At 43.5% G+C, this 18,340-nt stretch overlaps 1 protein-coding gene across 3 annotated transcripts in view; it reads left to right on the plus strand.

Annotated features, from left to right (window-relative positions):
* Positions 1–18,340, plus strand: part of LRFN2 (leucine rich repeat and fibronectin type III domain containing 2) — a 221,629-nt gene that overhangs the window by 153,666 nt on the left and 49,623 nt on the right. For all 3 annotated transcript variants that reach the window (XM_050948520.1, XM_050948519.1, XM_050948521.1), the window contains one exon: positions 6,088–7,480. In XM_050948520.1, the coding sequence (XP_050804477.1) occupies positions 6,108–7,480 (1,373 nt within the window). In that variant the 5' untranslated portion in view covers positions 6,088–6,107. The remainder of the gene's footprint in view (positions 1–6,087; positions 7,481–18,340) is intronic.

The following is an 18,340-nucleotide window of genomic DNA, read 5'->3' on the forward strand; positions in this document are numbered from 1 at the left end:
GTGCATAGGGTGTGAATACAGGGGTGCTTTTGATCACACTGAGCTGAGGCAATACCAAGCTATATTGAAAATCACATCCCCACATCACAAAGACAGAGATTACACCTGCCCATGTGCACAGCTGAAAGAGGGTGAAGGGATGGTTCCTTGCATCCTCCCCATCCCCCCTAGCCCTGTCACTGCATAGAGCTAGGCCCAATCTTGCCCTTAGACTCCTTAAACCTTGGGTGCCACAGTACTAGCAAGTAGCAGGCTAGAACTTGCTCTCCCTCCATCTCTCTTTTTTAAATGTATTCAATAGCCACAGCTATGAATAGGCAGTTACCTTGTAATGAATTGGTGCCACTGTATGCAAAGGTGATTGGAATTTCTATGCAAAACTCAATGAATATAGAATTAACAAGTGCCTTGGAGACAGTCCTAAAATGAGATGCCAAATCTCAAGAGTTGTCTTTATAAGGGAATTCTGAATACAAAACACTAAGGTTTATATGCCTTGTGCTTACATTAATTCATACTGAAACATGTCATAAGAGTACTAAAGAGGTTATTTTTCATCCTATGCTGAGACAGGAACTTTGCCAGATTTACAGACTTGCAGTTGAGGCTGCCCTTTTGGCTGGCTGACAGATATCTATTACATGTAAATCAGTGGAGGGAGATATCACCAGGATCCCATCAACATTCTGTGAAATGGTTGCTGCTGGATTTGAGTGGAGCTGGGGGTTATAGGATATTTGGAGTCTGCACCTTTTGGATAAGCAAACAGGCTTGAGTAAAATAAGAGCCAGGCCAAATTTTGCCCAAAGCCTAAACTGACACCTCCAATATATATAGATTTTGGGATTCCACTTCCAGTAAGATTAGATAGATTCAATCAATCTAATGTTACTGGAAGTGGAATCCCAAAATCTATTTAAAGTGTTGGAAGGTCAATCTAGGTTTTAAAGTTTGGGGCACGGGTGTCAGAATGTGCAACCAGGGGGCCATGCCTCCCCTTTTTACTGTCCATAAGGGCGAGCGAGCAGTGGGGCTGAGAGGAGCGGGTGGGGTGGCAGGGTCTTGAGGGGAAGGGGCAGCATGGAGGGCGGGGCCATGGTTTGGGCACCTGTGGCCTCCCACTTTTAGGGGCCTTGTGCTGCTCCTGATTTGGGGTGGTTATTAGTTTACCCAAGCCCATTTCTTACCAGAAGTGGAATCACCATATCTCATGAAGAAGGGAATTCTCATTGTTATACTCATTCCATCTGAAACCAAGAAGTACCAAGGGCGTCATGAGAGAGCCTAGATCTTGGGAGATCTTCGATAAGCTTTGGATACTGTTCATAATTTTGAATATTTATCCAAACATTGGGCTGGAAGTCTCCATTCCTCCTGCGGGAAAAATCTAAGGCATGGCGGAAGAAACTGCACTGGAAACCCCACAACGTTCTGTCCTTGAGGAGCCTCATCCATACCTTAACTGACTAACTTTCTAGCCTCATACAGAACCTGAATAAAAAAGCTTGCATGTACCATGGATTCCTAGGGCTTAGCAGAGAGCAAATGCACATGTCCTGGAACCTTACAAGCTTGTTGCTGGGCCTTGCTGTTGCAAGAGCAGTCTAAGCTCCATTAGCCAGCACACAACTGAATGAACGCTAATGCACTGGGCTCCAGCTTAGCGGCTCATCATTAAGAGCCCAATCTGCCACTATCATTGATGAGTACTCACTGTTCTCTCACAAGCAGCTCCACTGAAGTCTTTGAGGCTATTCGTACTGGTAAGGTATTATTTGGTAAAAATTACATAAATAGGCCCTAAGGTAGAGCATCACAAGGAAGTCTATGGTACCAAAATACCAGTGCTTGTGATATGTCACAATGGCTGGGACTTTCTACTGAAAATAACTAATACAGTCATACTTCCATATAGCATACTACAGTCAGAATGACAGCTGTCATGATATGCCACTCCTGCTAAAGATGCTATTGATCCTTCCGCTGGTAAAAGCATTTGCATTCTCTCTCTCTCTCTCTCTCTCTCAAACACATAGACACACAGCAGATGAGCTGTCAAATCTTCCACAGATGGTTTCCCCATTGGGGTTTGCATTGCCATTTAGAAGCTCCTGTTTCACAGCCTCCTCTCTGTGTATCAATGCCTGTTTTCCATAATTAAGTTCTGTTCCTACCCCTGTTTTTGCAAACCTTTTTCACTCTGATGCTCTCAGTCGACTGTCTCCCAAAATTGCTATGATATTTAGCAGCATCCAAAACAGAAAGGAAAAAAGGTAGTTAGGTAATTGGGATACTTAAAGGAAACTTTGCTCCTAAGTGCGTGTTTATATTTTCAAATATATGTTTGGGGATTGGAGATGTGGGGCAAGAGAAAAGCTGGGGAAGGGCTTATTATTAATTAACTGTATTGATCTTTCCCCAGAATTGTTTTGTAAGCTGCTTTTTGTTTATTGTTTCAGCTGGTAGGGCAATATACAAAATTAAGACCTCACAGCACAATTATAATTAAGGTTCAAAAAGCCTATTGTTTGTAGAAAACTAGCAATTGATGATAATATAAAGGATATTTATAGAGCTTTGCTAACTATGCCATAGATTTGCATCAATAACATAGTTGCTAAGTCTTAACAAACCTCTTTTAACTATTAGTTCCTTATTTAATATATAAGGCAAAAAGACACTAATTGAGTCCTTTTTAAAAAAACCCTCAGTCATGTTTGTTTGTAAAGCTCAACAGTTACTGATGCTTCAATCCTTCCCCCATAAAATAATATTATATAAATGCTAGTATCCTAACATCGCTGATCAACCCCATCATTAAAGAAAAAAATCGCAATGCCCCCTCCCCCTCACACCTCCCTCAAAATTCCCTACTGTGTACAGCTCAGCACATGAGATACTTTTACATTTGTATAGCTCCTTTCTTTCTCTTCTGGTATATATGCTATATTAGGCAGTATACCAGAATAATTTTTCCCACTAGTGAAATGCAGCCACCTCTAGGCAGAGTACAACAGCTGTTTTCGGTGCACATGAACACTATATTACAATTTAGGGCAGAAGAATCTGTACCCAGTTGAAACTACAGAAACAATTTAAGGAGAAACTCAGGTATTCACATACCATGGCGATGAGAGTGGAATAAAATCTGCATAGATACAGGATAGTCAGAATGTACTTAACCCAGTTAATAATTTGGCAACACCTCCCAATGCTCTAGCACCCAAGTGGTCAGGATTTGAGTCCTGTTATACAAACAATGAAAGCAGCCCTACAATAACAAATGACTCTGGTCCCTAATTCTCATTGACTGTAATGGGAGCAGGAGCTGTTTCTCTGAGCAAGAATTGGAAAACATTCATCGATGTGATAGACTTTGGTTTCCTATGCCAGAGGATTATTAACCAACCTAGATCTCTTCTTTGCATTATGATATAACAGGTTGACAAAGGTCTTTTCAGCTGTTGGATGAATTAGATATAAATACATAGTTAGCTCTATTTGTTGAAAAGTGTTCCTGGTGTCAGATGGTTCCGCAGGGGTGAATTGTATTCCAGTACTAATAATCACTGCAGCTCTCTGTAGGGTGCTGTGTGAAATCACAGTGTATGAAGTGGTAACATCTCTCCAAACCATTTTTAGACCCAGATGATTTATTTATCACCTACAAATATGCAGGGTCAGAATTACTCTAGGTAAGTGTTTCAGAGTGGACTCTTCCCTCCTTGGTTAAGCTTGTTTACTTCTTCCTTCAGAGCAGACAATGTAACACAGGGCTTGATGTTACTCAGTATAAAAGATGATGAGATGCAGGGATGGAGATAAATACTTCAATCACTTACCAAAAGCAAACCTCTGAGATGTCTCATTAAATCAGATGAAGCCACCTTGGAAACGTGGGCCTGTAAAAGGAACCAATGTAGCATGAGTATGTCTTCTTTCTTATTTTATAAGGTTTCCTTATCAAAGGATGCTACTAAAGAGTACTGAAAGCATGAGGCATCTTTGTGATCAGGAAGCGGTGCTACATGCCCCTACGGTCACAAATAGTGGTGTGAGGTTATGTAGTAGAGGTGATGAAGGTCAAATGGAGGTGAACTCCTCTCATCAGTGATTTAGGGCTGGCTTGTGCTTTAAGGCATAGCCCTGAGCAAGGGACAAGTGTGTAAACTTCACCTCCCTGGGAGTTAACCCTGGGTGACTTCACAGTTCATGGACACCTCTCAGAGAAACAGTTCCCTCCCATCTTCCCCCTTGCCTCTGGGCCTGGGGTAGAGGGAGAATTGCCCATTCCTTATCCCTCCCTAGCTATGGGGTGAGGAGGAATGAAGGGAGTAGGCAGGCATATAGCCTGTGCATCCAGACCCAGGGATTAGATAGTCCATTCAGGAATCTGGGCGTGTTTTTACTCCCCTGCAGAGGCATGTGGTTCCAGGCACGATCTAGCCCTCTGAATCAATCTCCTCTAAGTGTGTTTTGTTTGTTCTTTGAATTAATGCTTCTAGCAGATCAAGATGGCCAGGTATGTTTGCACATGAGATTTGAGAAACAGACGGAAACAATGAGGGAAGGAGAGACGAGAAAGGTGTTAGGGAAAACAGAAGATGAAGGGGAGAAGGCACTGACATCAACAGACCAAAGGGATAGAAAGGAAGATGGTTCTAGACTATGAATGTGAAAAGAGGGCAGAGGACAGGAGAAGAGAGAAAGAGATTAGGTCTACGTAGAAAGTCGGAATGAGTCTATGAAGTGTTTTAGAATAGAAATCAAGTTCTAGCTACTGTATAATTTAGATACTCTAGAAGCATTTTCAATTTCAAGGCACCGATGTCTCAGATCCCGTTTTTACTTATATGATAAACTTTGCCCATGTTAATTACCAAGATCCAGATAGTTTCCCCCCAACAAGTTCTGCATGTGGAGGGGAATCTATGCATGTGGTTCTCTCCTATCCTGTATGGAAGGGCACTTAACTATCTCCACAGCACCGCTCCCCTTCTTTATGTCCCCACAAAGACCATTCTGTGGGTCTAGAATCTGCACAGGGGAAGAGACTAGAGACTGGCTGGCCAAGGGGGTGTGGGCAGGTCAGGGAGGATGCACATCATTCCATTCAGACCCTGTGGGCAATCCCAACCCCAGAGGGTCTGAACTGCAAGGAAATCAGGGTAATGGGAGGTTTGTCACAGGCCAGAGCCAGCACAGATGTCCTACAGATCCCTGGAGATCTGCTACACTGGGCTCTGCAGCCTTTTCCATGGGGGTGATGTCTGAGTGAGATGGCATGGTGAGGTTGAAGGGAATCTCCATGCAGTGAGTTTTAAAGGAGACTTCCTCTCCCTGAGCTGTGTCCAATGGGTTTAGCCATGGAAGGGGATGAACTAGCCTCTCCCATGGACTGGCCAGATAATTACACTATAATTATTATATAATTGAAGGGGAAATATGTAGCTATTTTTATCCTCTAAATTGTAACTTTTGACCCTAAGTTTAACTCCACATTATTATGCAGGGACGTGTAATTACTAGTGGGCACCTTCTGCCCTCAGAGAAGTATGCATAATTCCCACTGAAGTCACGCTGATTTTAAGTGAGAGCACTGCCCAGCGATAGGTTATGTCCTCCTCCAGCTACCTAATATTTAACTGTAAAGCCTATTATGTTACCATATAGCTAAAGAGCAGTTAGTCATCAAAACTCATGAGCAGACATAAACCATTATGTCTGTAAATATGAATGGTCATTTTGGATAACTTCTATTCCACTCCAATTTGAAACATCACCATCAGAATCTGGAAGAAAAAGAAAAAAAAGTGTTTTATGGGGGAGAAATTGACCCATACTGGGTCAAATTAAGAGTCCATCTAGCCCAGTATTCTGTCTTCTGACAGTTACCATTGTCAGATGATTAAGAGGGAATGAACAGAACAGGGCAGTTTCGAGTGATCCATCCCCTATTGTCCAATCCCAGCTTCTCCCACATCACTGGGAGAAGCTGCATTTGAGCTGGTTCTTTGGGGAAGATATTAGCTAAAAAGCATGACTGGAAAAGCTGCTGACTCAGTTGTAATTCTTCCTTTCTTGCAGGTACTGCTGCGTGATTTACCATGGAAAAATTGCTCTGCAGCATCCTGGTGTTTGGAATGGCAGTTGCAGTCAATGCTTGTCCCAAATACTGTGTGTGTCAGAACCTCTCAGAGTCGCTGGGGACTCTGTGTCCCTCCAAGGGCCTCCTTTTTGTGCCATTAGACATAGACCGAAGGACTGTTGAACTCCGACTCGGGGGTAACTTCATTATTAACATCAGCCGACAGGACTTTGCCAACATGTCTGGCCTTGTTGACCTCACTTTGTCCAGGAATACGATTAGTTACATTCAGCCCTACTCCTTTGCTGATCTAGAAAGCCTTCGGTCTTTGCATTTGGACAGCAATAGGCTGCCCAACATTGGAGAGGATATTTTGAGAGGCTTAATTAACCTTCAGCACTTGATAATAAATAACAACCAGCTGAGCAGCATCTCAGATGAAGCCTTTGAGGATTTTCTGGTGACGCTGGAAGACTTGGATCTTTCCTACAATAATCTCCAAGGCATCCCCTGGGAATCTATAAGGAAGATGGTAAACCTGCACCAGATTAGCTTGGATCATAACCTGATAGATTATATTACAGAGGGGACGTTTGCAGATCTTCAGAAATTGGCCAGACTGGATCTAACCTCTAACAGACTTCAAAAGCTCCCCCCAGATCCCATATTTGCCAGGTCCCAAATATCTACATTAGAAGCAACTCCATTTTCTCCACCTCTGTCTCTTAGCTTTGGAGGCAACCCGCTGCATTGTAACTGTGAGCTGCTCTGGTTAAGGCGGCTTGAAAGAGATGATGATATGGAAACTTGTGCTTCCCCTCCAAATCTAAAGGGAAGATACTTTTGGTACGTACGGGAAGAGGAATTTGTTTGTGAGCCACCTCTCATTACCCAGCATACTCACAAGTTGCTGGTTTTAGAAGGGCAAACTGCCACATTAAAATGTAAAGCCATCGGGGACCCATCCCCAGTCATTCACTGGGTGGCTCCAGATGACCGACTCATTGGGAATTCTTCGAGGACAGCAGTCTACGATAATGGTACTTTAGATATCGTTGTCACGACATCCAAGGATTATGGAACTTTTACGTGCATCGCAGCCAATGCTGCTGGAGAATCGACCGCGACCATTGAGCTCTCGATCGTGCAGCTTCCGCACCTCAGCAATGGTACGGGCCGAGCTGCCCCACCCAAATCCAGGCTTTCTGACATCACGAGCTCCAGCAAGTCCAATCGAGGGGAGACTAAAGGTCCACCAGAAAGGACTGTCTTGGTGTCAGAGGTGACAACTACCTCAGCTTTGGTTAAGTGGACGGTGAGCAAGTCAGCCCCCAGGGTTAAAATGTATCAGCTGCAATATAACTGCTCAGATGATGAAGTTCTAATTTACAGGTAAATGTGACTGCCACTTTTTCCTTTGAAACTTGAGATGATGGGCATGTGGGGGGGAAGGAGATTGAGTTAATAATGGATGATGTAGCCTGTCATTGTTATGTCACTGCTTTGAATCTGACCCAATATGCTGGTGACAAAAATTCCTTACTATTTGGTAGGTCTGTCTATCTAATCTATCTACCTGTATACAGTACTGATCACTACAGTATCTAGGTTCTGACTGGACCATTTAATAGTTAATTGGCATCCTTGTTGGGGGAAAAATCACCATTGCAGTTGACACCCTTGTTGGTACTCTTGGAAAAGAAGGCAAAAATTACTTTGCTTGAAAATTAAATTCCTTTCCCACATGTAGAGGTGCCCACCTGCCACTCCGCCACCCTCAACCAGGATCAGGTTTGAAGCATTCTGGTATGGAGGGAAGTGGTGTGGATTAAAGCTTGTCCTGTCTGTCTGCAGCCCATGTTCTACTTATTCCAAGGAATAAGTGATATCCGTTGAGTTCTTCAATCTGGCACCTTTAACCATATTGGGGCTTTATTCTCCTCTCACTTACATCAGTTTTACACTTCTGTCACTGATGTTGTTACTAGAGCTTTTTATAATTTACACCAATGTTCATGGAAAGAAGAACCAGACTCATAACATCACACCAAAAATGTAAGGCCTGATTAACCAACAGTGCTACTCAAGCTTTACACCAGTTTTGATTTCAGTGGCGTTCCATCGGTATAAAACAGGAATAAATCAGGGGGGAAGCAAGCACATGAAAAGGAAAGATGCTGTAAATTTGAGGTGTTAAAAAAGTAGTAGGAAATGCCTTAACAAAATAGGAAAAATAGCTGTGTGTTACTGCTTTTCTCTTCTCTGGGAAGAAAGAATGTAAGATTGATGTAGTGTGTTTACGCTAGTGATGAAAACAAATAATCTTTAGAAACCACTCCTTTCTGCCTTGTGCTACAAAGACCGCAATAGCAGGTGTACTGGGCTAAATTGTACCTAATGGGAAATCCCTTGTCAAAACACAGGGGCGATGCATTTTTTGTCTGTGATGATGGTTGTGAATATTATCTTTGGGCCTGACTTCAGTGGGAGTTGGGGCACCCATAGAGTCACAGGAGGCACTCCCCAAAAGCAAAGGGTGTTTGCTTTTAGGCTGAATCCTCACCTGCCTGCTGATAGCTACTATAATATCTGGTGAGTGCTCACTTGGCCTTTTCACTCTGTTCATGCTCACGTCCCTCTTGCATTCATCTTTGATTTCAAATGGCAAATGCCAATGTTTGTAGAAACCGAATTACTTAATTTAACACATGCAAGTACTTGAGACAGAAGTTCTTATGTGCTCAGCCAATCAAGAAACAGAAACATTACCATGTGATGTATTGGGCTGCTCACAACTCAGTGACACAGCTCAGAATTTGAATACTGGAAATCAAATCCATAGAGTAAAAAATGTGGAAAAATTCAAATACCGAATAAATCTGAGGAAATCACAATCTGATCATATATTTTATCCAAACAAAAATATATTAAATTAATCAGATCAGTTACTAGATGGACATTATTTGCTTTGCTCTGGCTAACGTACTGTAGAACTGGTGTTCACCTTGGGTTTCACCACCAGGTGAAGCTGGGTAGAGTGGAAGGGGAATAATAAACTAAGTAGCGGTAGAATATTAGGAAGAGAAGGGATCAGCATATGATAGTCCCAATTTCCCCTGAGGACCAACTCTAGAGGTAAGGCCTAGTGGTGTTTAAGTTCTTGATTTCCCTGGAGGTCTGAGGCAGCAGCTGTGAAAACAGGTGGGCCTGAAAATTGTCTTTTAATGCAAGAGCTAGCTATGTAGACTGTCTGATGATGATTATGAAGAAAAGACTGTCCAGAAAAAATAAAAATGATGCAAGAAATACCATCTAATGGTTAGACTGGAGGGGACTGGGTGATGTGGTAAGAATAGAAGGAGTGGAAGATGTCAGAAATGGTCCCTTCAGCATGGCCTGAAGGAATGAGCAGAGGCCTAAAAGTCAGAGTCCTGAATTCTAATAATGGCTCTGCTGCCAACCTGGTGAGTGGCTCTAGACAAGTCACTTTGCTGCTCTGTGCCTCAGTTTCCCTATCTGTAAAATGGAGACAATGATCTTTGCTTTCTATCTGACAAAGACACTGTGAGGAGGAATTAATTGTATCTAGCACTTTTTGTCCATAGATTTCAAAGCCTTTAATAAAGGAAGGTAAGTGTCATTATCCACACTTTACAGAGAGGAGAACTGAAGCATAGCAAGGTGAAGTGACTTGCTTGAGGTCATACAGCACGTCAGTGCAAGAGATAGGAACCAAACCCATGCCTCCTGCGCTCCAGTTCAGTAACCTGTCTTTTGGCCCGTTCTGCTTCTCATAGTTAATTTGCTAATATTAGTTAGCTGTTCTTTAATAGGTACTCACATGTCATAGTCATGAGCATGGTAGTAAAGCCTAGAAAATATAATTTTTGTACAGTTTTTGGACTATATAAAGTGTTGTGTAAATGCTAAACAATATTTCAGTGTTTAAATAACACAGCGATAGGCATTTTGTAAACATCTAAGAGATATAGACAGGGTTGACGCGCATTGGCAGGGCTCTGAAAGGAGGAAGCTTGCCCTGCTGCTGTGAATGCTATATGCATTGAGGACAAATTTGCTGTGTTGTTCGCTCAGCCCTTTTCATTAACATTAAATTCATTTTCAAACAGAAAAAGTGAGGGACTCCACCCTTTTATTGTAAGTTAAAACTATTGATTGATCTCAATGACAATTGCATACAACACTGATTACGATATGCCTTTCTTCTGGCCTGTAGGTCTCCGCTGTCTTCTCAGGGTCACTCTGCACATGTTGCAGGCTGTGCAAATGGGATAGCAGGGCTCCAATGACCTCATGAAAATTAAAAGGCCTCGGAAATAATGAGAAATGTTTCCCATTAACTCTCCTGACTGAATGGAGCAAAAGGTTATCAAAATCCGAATCTCAGCTCTTGATTCATTAGTGCTGGCATTATTAGGACTAATGGAAGTGGCAGCCCAGTAATCTGTACGTGCTCCTGTAATTTCTGCCCGGGGCCTGATTCTGCTCCCATTGAAATCAACAGCAAAAATCCTATAGATTTCAATGAACGAAATTCTGATGCACAGCTGCAGTGAACCTAGGTCTAGGTCAACAGTACGTTACCTGTGTTCTACTGCCTTGGAGTGATAAGGACAAGGTTGAAAGAATGGACTGGCACCTAGGTAAGGGTATTGCACAGTGCTTGTGTTTACAGACACAGTGACTTGATCAGTCTTAATTTGCAGTGATGATCTTGGGCATTACTCTGGCATTTAAAGAGCAACCTGCCTTCCCTGATGTAAGATACCACATGCCACCCTTTCTGCATCACTGTGATCATTGTGCCAAATCTCCTTTGTGTCAATGGCCTTTGTAAATAACTAAAAAGTCTCTTCTTTGGCTCTGCACTCAGCTACCTGCCACCTTGCAAGTGCAGTAGTATTTAAAGAGACCGTGACACACGGGTTGTGTGTCGTAGCCCCTGCTTTGTGATAGATTGGCAGATGGGCACCATTAGCTTATTGCTCCATGCCTGGGTGCAGTGACCACTGTCTTCCCCTTTTACCTTGACTGCTCTTAGTTCTGTTGGTGTCAATTGGTGGAGTTACTCTGATATATTTTGATTAGAACAAAAGCTTTCTGTCTCTCTTACGTGGCCTCTTCTGCTTCTGCTTCTCTGGTCTTGGTTTTTGTTTTGTCTTCCTCTCGCTTTCTGCTTTCTTTTTCCATTTAATGATTTTCCTTTTTTGCTTCCCTTTCTCTTATGGACCCTCCTCCCCCAATTCTCCATTTCCACACTCAGATACATACTGTTTGGAGGCCATTAATTGTTGGAGCCATGAGGCTGCCATGTGTTGTCATGGGCAACTGGTGCCACAGGAGCAGGGAAACAAAGCTTGGCCTGGCAGGTTGCTGCCTGTGCCTGCAGCCCATATACACTTGGGTTTTTCCCACACTTGGATACTGTAGGGAGCAGCACAGAAACAAGGAGGGAAGATGGGGTGGGGGGTTTCAAGGAGTTCTTTGCTGCTTTATGGAGTCGCAGGACACATTTGCAGTGGGATATTTGGGGGCCGGATGGATCTATAATCACATAGCTATCTCATGGTTCCCTTCTTCTGTCTCTGGACTATTCAGGCGTCTCCCCTTTGGGATAGACTCCTTTGGCAGGGCTGGCTCCAGGCACCAGCACTCCAAGCAGATGCTTGGGGTGGCAATCTGCAAGGGGCAGCAGTCCGTGTGTTTTTGCCCCCAAGCAGCGCGCCAAATTGCCACTGTGGACAGCAGAGACAGTCTGTGTGCCATTAGGGCGGCACTCGCATTTCTGTGGCGGTGGCAATTAGGCGGCAGCTTCTATGTTCAGCTGTCCGTGCCGGCGCAGCTTCTGTCTTCTGGCTGAAGACAGAAGCTGCTGCTGAATTGCCACCGCCGCGGAAACATGTGTGCCGCCCTAACGGCATACGGACTGCCCCCGCCGTCCGTGGCAGCATTTCGGCGCGCTCTTTGGGGCAGCAAAAACAGTAGAGCCGGCCCTGTCCTTCAGCATGGGATACATTGTACTTAATGTCTCCTGGATCATTTTGCCCTCCAAAGTGAATTATGGCAACAGACAGTGGATAGAGAAAGGCAGATGGAAAGATACAACAGTAAACAATCATAGAATACCAGGGTTGGAAGGGCCCTCAGGAGGTCATCTAGTCCAACCCCCCTTCTCAAAGCAGGACCAATCCCCAACTAAATCAATGGGAAGGGAGGTGCATCATCTTACAAGGGAAGCAAATAATGTGAAGTTCTCTCCTCCCTTTTTGTTAAGTGTTTTAATTAATTAACATTTATGTTATGTGCGGGTTTTTTTGTTGTTGGACACAAGATCTCTGTTGCGTGGCATTTCATTAGCAATAAATAATGCAGCAGTTAGGCAGACTTGTAGGAAAGAGATCTTTATGAAATATGCCGAGTGACCAGTGTTGCACGCTGTGGCTCTGGCGTTTGAGAAGTAGCAGCCTGAACTCTGCTTGCATTTCTGAGCCCCTGGGTGCCACACCACACTAGATTCCTGAGGAAACCGGATCTTCTTTCTCCACCTCCACGCCTCATACTACTGTTATGCCATTTGATAATCAACAGAAAACATCTATCCAGTAGAGGTTACTAGCACTGGCCTAGTTAGAGATACTTTTTACTGTGGATTCCAGTACACATTTAGGAGTTCTTCAGTTCCACCTGCTTATTATAGTCAATCACAGAAATAATAGAAATATAAGACTGGCAGGGACCTCTCGAGGTCATCTAGTCCATCCCCCTGCACTGAGACAGGTATTAAGTATGCCCAGACAGGTGTTTGTCTAATCTTTTCTTAACCCCCCCATCCCCCACCATTATGAGGATTCTACAATCAACCTTCCTAGGTAATCTGTGTCGTACATATATTTAAATTATGTAAACTAAGGCAAGAGAGCTTAAGGGACTTGGCCCAAGTCACAAAGCCAATCAATGCAGCGTCACAGAACACAGGAATCCAGACGCCCAGGGTCCTGTCCTTCACAGTTCTCCCAGCTTGATTTTGTAACAACACTGTTATGGCCACAGCTTGAAGCTGTTGAGACAATGGCACAAAAGGGGGAATTGTGATGTCAGGTGGGGAATATGCCAGTAGAAATGACAGAAGTCTTAGGAAGAAAAGACCTAAGTTTTCACCTGAATGTCTTTACCAAGCAGAGCAAATGAGGAGAGAAATACGGGATGCCAGAGAAATTAAATAAAATGGTCTCAGGACACATCTTTTCTATCTTTTTTTCTTTCCTCTGTCCCCCACCTCTAAAGCTGCTCAACACCTTAAAAGGGCAGAGACTTTGGGCCCAATCCTCAGCTGGTGTAAATCGGTGTTACTCCACTGAAGCCAATGGAGCTGCACTGATTTATCCCAGCTGAGGATCTGGCCCCTTGTCTCACATCTGCCAAGTGTTGTATGCAGTGGCGCTGTGGCCGTGTCAGTCCCATGATGTTAGAGAGACAAGGTGAGTGAGGTAATATTTTTATTGGGTCAACTTCTATTGCTGTGTGTTTGAGAGAGAAGTGCTTATACAGAGCTTTTGTGCTTATACAGAGTTCTTCTTGATGTCCACAAAGCGCAACACTCCCCTATTGCATTATATACTTAAGAATAGTAAAGTAGGGAATGCTGTGAGAAGCTGTGCTACCTAAGTATCCCAATAGCATGTAAACTAGCAAAGACCTCTTTGACACATACAGCATCCAAGAACACAGGCTGTATAGATTAGGAGAGCCACATTGGTTGCTCACAATTCCTTTTCCAATTCCTACCAAATTAACGTTTTTAACTGTAAGAATAATTATAGCTCTTGTTCTCTTTGCTTTCTATACTTCCCCTCCTTCCTTCCCTCCTGTGAAACTGGCATCCCCTTCTGCTGGAAGTCCTCTATATCCCCATAAACAAGCAGAATGGCACCTGCTGGCTGAAAGTGGGATGGAAATAATCGTTGCTTTGGGGCTTCAGTGCCCGCGACGGTGTTCCATGCAGCAGCCAGGGGTGAGCTAAGGTAGCAGCAGCTGGCACCGCTGCTTGCCTCCGTTCTGACAGCTAATTATTTGAAAAGTGAGCAGGAATTTTCGTAATTGTCATATCAGAGAAAGCCAGTGGGAATTACAAGGGCAGAAGCCAGGTGAATGTGGGGACATTTTGAAATCTATGTGATTCTGTGTTCAGCAGTCTGGTCCTTCCCCACACGCATGCACACAACGTGAAGCACAATTAAATGTGCTCCATTAATAAAGCAAACTTAGATCGGAGGAACCATTATGCAGTTTTGTATTACAGTAGAATCTAGTGCACTGAGCTGAGATCAGGCACAAGGCCCTGTCCTGAAGAGCTTACAATCAGCCAACAGAGAGAGAGAGGGCAAATAAAAATACAGAGAAGGAAAGGGTTTACCCAGCGCAGTGACAGAGCTGGAACTAGAACCCAGGTTTCCAGAGCAGTGCCCTACCCAGACACAGCAGTTAAAGCACTAGCCTAGACCTTGGGAGACCTGGGTTCTTTTCTATGTTAGTGCAGCAACCTGCACAATGGGAACCGCAATTCCTATTTGAGACTTTGGGCACCATCATAATGTAATATATTAACTATTACCACTACTACAAAAGAGGAAAATATTTGCAAGTATTGCTGTAGAACTTCTCAGGCCTCATTTAGCTTGTTGGATGTATTTTGGATTAAAGCAATGATGATGTGACAGATATGGCAACTTCCTGCACTATCCCTGAAAACCGTTAATGTACTAAGTTACATATAATTTATGGATTGTAATGTAACCTCTAGAGTGGGGAGAGGTGACAGATATTGCATCCTCCTGCAGTATCTTTGTGGTCCACTGTTCCATGATTTATGTATGATTGTGTTCCACTCCATGGGGGGAAGGCTGCCTGCTCCTCCAGGAACCAAAAACAGTGGGTGAGTATTAAGGCAAATCAGTCAGGTTGTAACCGTGTCCCTACAGAGGTATCACTGCTTGGGGAGGCTTGTGTATACTAGTTCAGATTAGATTCTCTAGAGACCAACTGACAAAGTAAGGACTTCTGGATAAATAGTCTGAGTTTAAACTGACTCAGGGCCTTCCTTTTGATCCAGCAAACATACAAGACCTTCTATCCAAGTGGGTGGGGTCGGGTGGGGTGGGGTGGGGGAAGGGAACCCTTGCGGAAGGGTTAAAAGAACCTGACCTACCAGGGCCCCATAAGACTGATGGGTCATCTCTGGTAATCTGTTAGCATGGGTTTAGGAGTGCTTGTTGTTTTAATTTGTTTTCTCTGTAATGCTTTCACCTGAAGAATAAATGTGCATAGAAAGAGCTGTGTGGTAACTTATAATTGTGGGCTATTACGCTGTTACTAGCTTCTGGGGAGAAAGCAAAGCACAGACCCTGGCCTGTTTAGGCAGTCTGGTTTGCTGGGAATATCACAGTGTAGTCAGTATAGTGCAGCCTGGAAAAACCCAAGTCAGGAGGAAGAGAGATGCAGGTCTCTACCTAAGGGAGGCGATGAGTGGGAGCCAGAAGTCTGTAGTTATAGTGGGTGACCTTGGTGGACTGCGGGAGGGGAATAAAGGTGCAGTTATCCTGAAACTGACACAGTACTCCTGCTTAAAAAACATGCGTTTTAAAAACACTCCACAACCATTACATTTATGATAGATTTAAGGCCTGTTTTACTTCGCAGTATTTAATATAAAGGGTGATATAAACAACAATACAAATTATGGATTTCTGTAGCATTGCACTCTAACCTATACATTCAGGACTGAAAAATTTATTGTATACAGTCCTGAACACTTTTTCTTTCTAGCTAGCTAGCTAGCTACCTACCTACCTATCTACCTGGCAGTTTAAGCTGTAAAATATGAATAAGTGGCTCCACATCTCTCTCCTGTTTAAACAATAGTGGAGTGGATTGGATTACTTTAACAATGTGGTAATGCTTTATAACAGCTCCTTTCATTGCAAACATTTTACAGGCTAGGAGAAGAGAGCTCACTAAACCAATCACTGACACCCAGCCACATCTCTGTTAGGTCATAGCAGCAACTCTGCACCAGAAACCCAATGCACCAATGTTTTAAAATTCAAAAACAAAGAATAACTTCAGCAATTGCAATTATGGAAACTTGTAGCTAGGCAGGAAGTAATTAACTGAGTTAGAATTTCCACAGCACAATGAGACTAATACATCTATATTTGCATTTAATGGATTGTTAATAACAAGCACTTAGAGACTAGGATGATGGGTGCTTAGAATACCGAAAATATGTAGGAACTTGATGGTGCATTTCAACGATCCAACAGCATAGCATCCTCAGGACCAGGGAGTGGAAATGCCCCAGAAAAGAGTGCCAGCACCCAAATTACTAACACCATTTTGTGTGACACATGCTTACTCCATGGAGGGCTCTCATCCAAGGCCTGAGCATGACTGACTCTGTTTATCTAAGATCACAGGCGAGGTGCACTGGCTATAGTTAGTCAAGCTATGTTATTTTCTCTTCTAAGCAAATCATGAGCAAATGGCTTTGCACAGAGGAGTTCCACAGGTGATAGAGGGATGGAATCCTTCTTTGAGGCCAGACCACTCTATACATGGTGGATGTGGACAGTGGCTCTGTATAGTTGTGGACCAATTGGCTGTGTCTCTTCCCTTTTCGAGCCCACCTGAGTGTCCCCATGGTCCCCAGGACCTGCCATGGTGCCTAGCCACCAAGCTATCCTCTAGCACCCATAGCTTGGGTGGAGGGACCTTTTCACTTTTCCCCTCCATCCAGAGTTGATGTGCACCAATCCCATTGCACTGTGTGGCCCTTATTTGCATCGGAAGATTCTCCCCTTAACCATTCAGCTTCCAACATCTAAGCATCAGACAAAGGAACTGCTGGCAAACGTAACTGGTGAGGGACAAATAGTCTAAAAATCTAGAGCCAACAAGATAAAGACACAGTATTCATCATTTCACCTTGACGGGCGGAGGTAGTAAGTTTATAAAATAATAATAATGTGCCTCTGCTGGAATCTCATCCTTGAGGTGAAACGAGATCCCCATAAATCAGGACAGGAGGAAGCCTGCCGGGGACCTCTGGAGGTTGCTTCAAAGCAGCTCAAAAAGTGATTTGGGCTAATTTCCAGTGGCGCTTTAGGGCTTGTTGAAGGTCTTCTGGGGTATTAAATGCCATATTATGGTGCTTCACAGTGACATATCTGTTAGATCTTAGGGTTATTTTTTTTTCCCCTCTCCACACAAGTTTTGTCTCATGCCTAGAAAAGGACGTAGACTGGCTTGTTCTGCAGTAATAAAAAGAACTATGAAAGGAAGAGAAAAAAAAGATGGGGAAATACCTCAGAGATGGCAAATGCTGCATTATTATGTCAGCAATGGAATCACTGCATTTAACAGTTGATTGGTAGATACTGCCAAAATAAATATGCACATATATGAATCCAGGGAAAGCCCACACCTCAACATCATCAAAGTAGTCTCCAGATTGCTAGTGACAAGAAGCTGTTACCATCTAGTGTTTGTTCAGTAGCTTGTGTGAAATGAGTTGTTGGAACCTCAGTCCAGTTCATAATGACAAGTGTCCACTTTACAAGAACCAACTCCCTTGGGGGGGTTCCCTGGTCAGTCTCAGCAGCAAGGCCCAAGACTGAATGGGCCACAGACTGAACTCCGCTCTTATCCCCAGAGGAGAGAATTCTAAGCACACAGAGTACAGTAGGGGAAGCTTGCCTTACTGCTACCCATGGCAGCTGTCTGTGGACGGAGGACTCTGATACTGCAGTGATGGTCACCAGTTTAAGAATCAGTATGAGAAAGGCAGGCAGATAGAGAAGACTTCAGTCTCCAGGGCTGTTGGCACATTTCTCTGGTTTTCCAAATATTTAAACCCAACTATACTAGCCCTTGTTTTAAAGTGTAATGATTGGCAACTTTGAGGGATGTATATCAAGAATTAGTACATTACTATGGTCCCTCTGAGCTCTGCCTCGGGAGCTGAACAAAAAGTCAAAGGGCTTGATTCTGATCTCAGTCACTGCAGTGTTACTCAGGTGCAACTCCACCAAAGCCAGTGTTACACTGACGGAAGTGAAATCAGAATTAGTTTCCAGACTGTTATAAGACTGAGGAGATTCTGTTTTAGCTCTGTGGCTAATTATTTATTTAGCTCATCAAAGGCTCAACATTTTTATTTGGGGGGAACTGAGGAGA

This window comes from Gopherus flavomarginatus, chromosome 4 (assembly GCF_025201925.1).
Source record: "Gopherus flavomarginatus isolate rGopFla2 chromosome 4, rGopFla2.mat.asm, whole genome shotgun sequence".
Lineage (NCBI taxonomy): Eukaryota > Metazoa > Chordata > Testudines > Testudinidae > Gopherus > Gopherus flavomarginatus.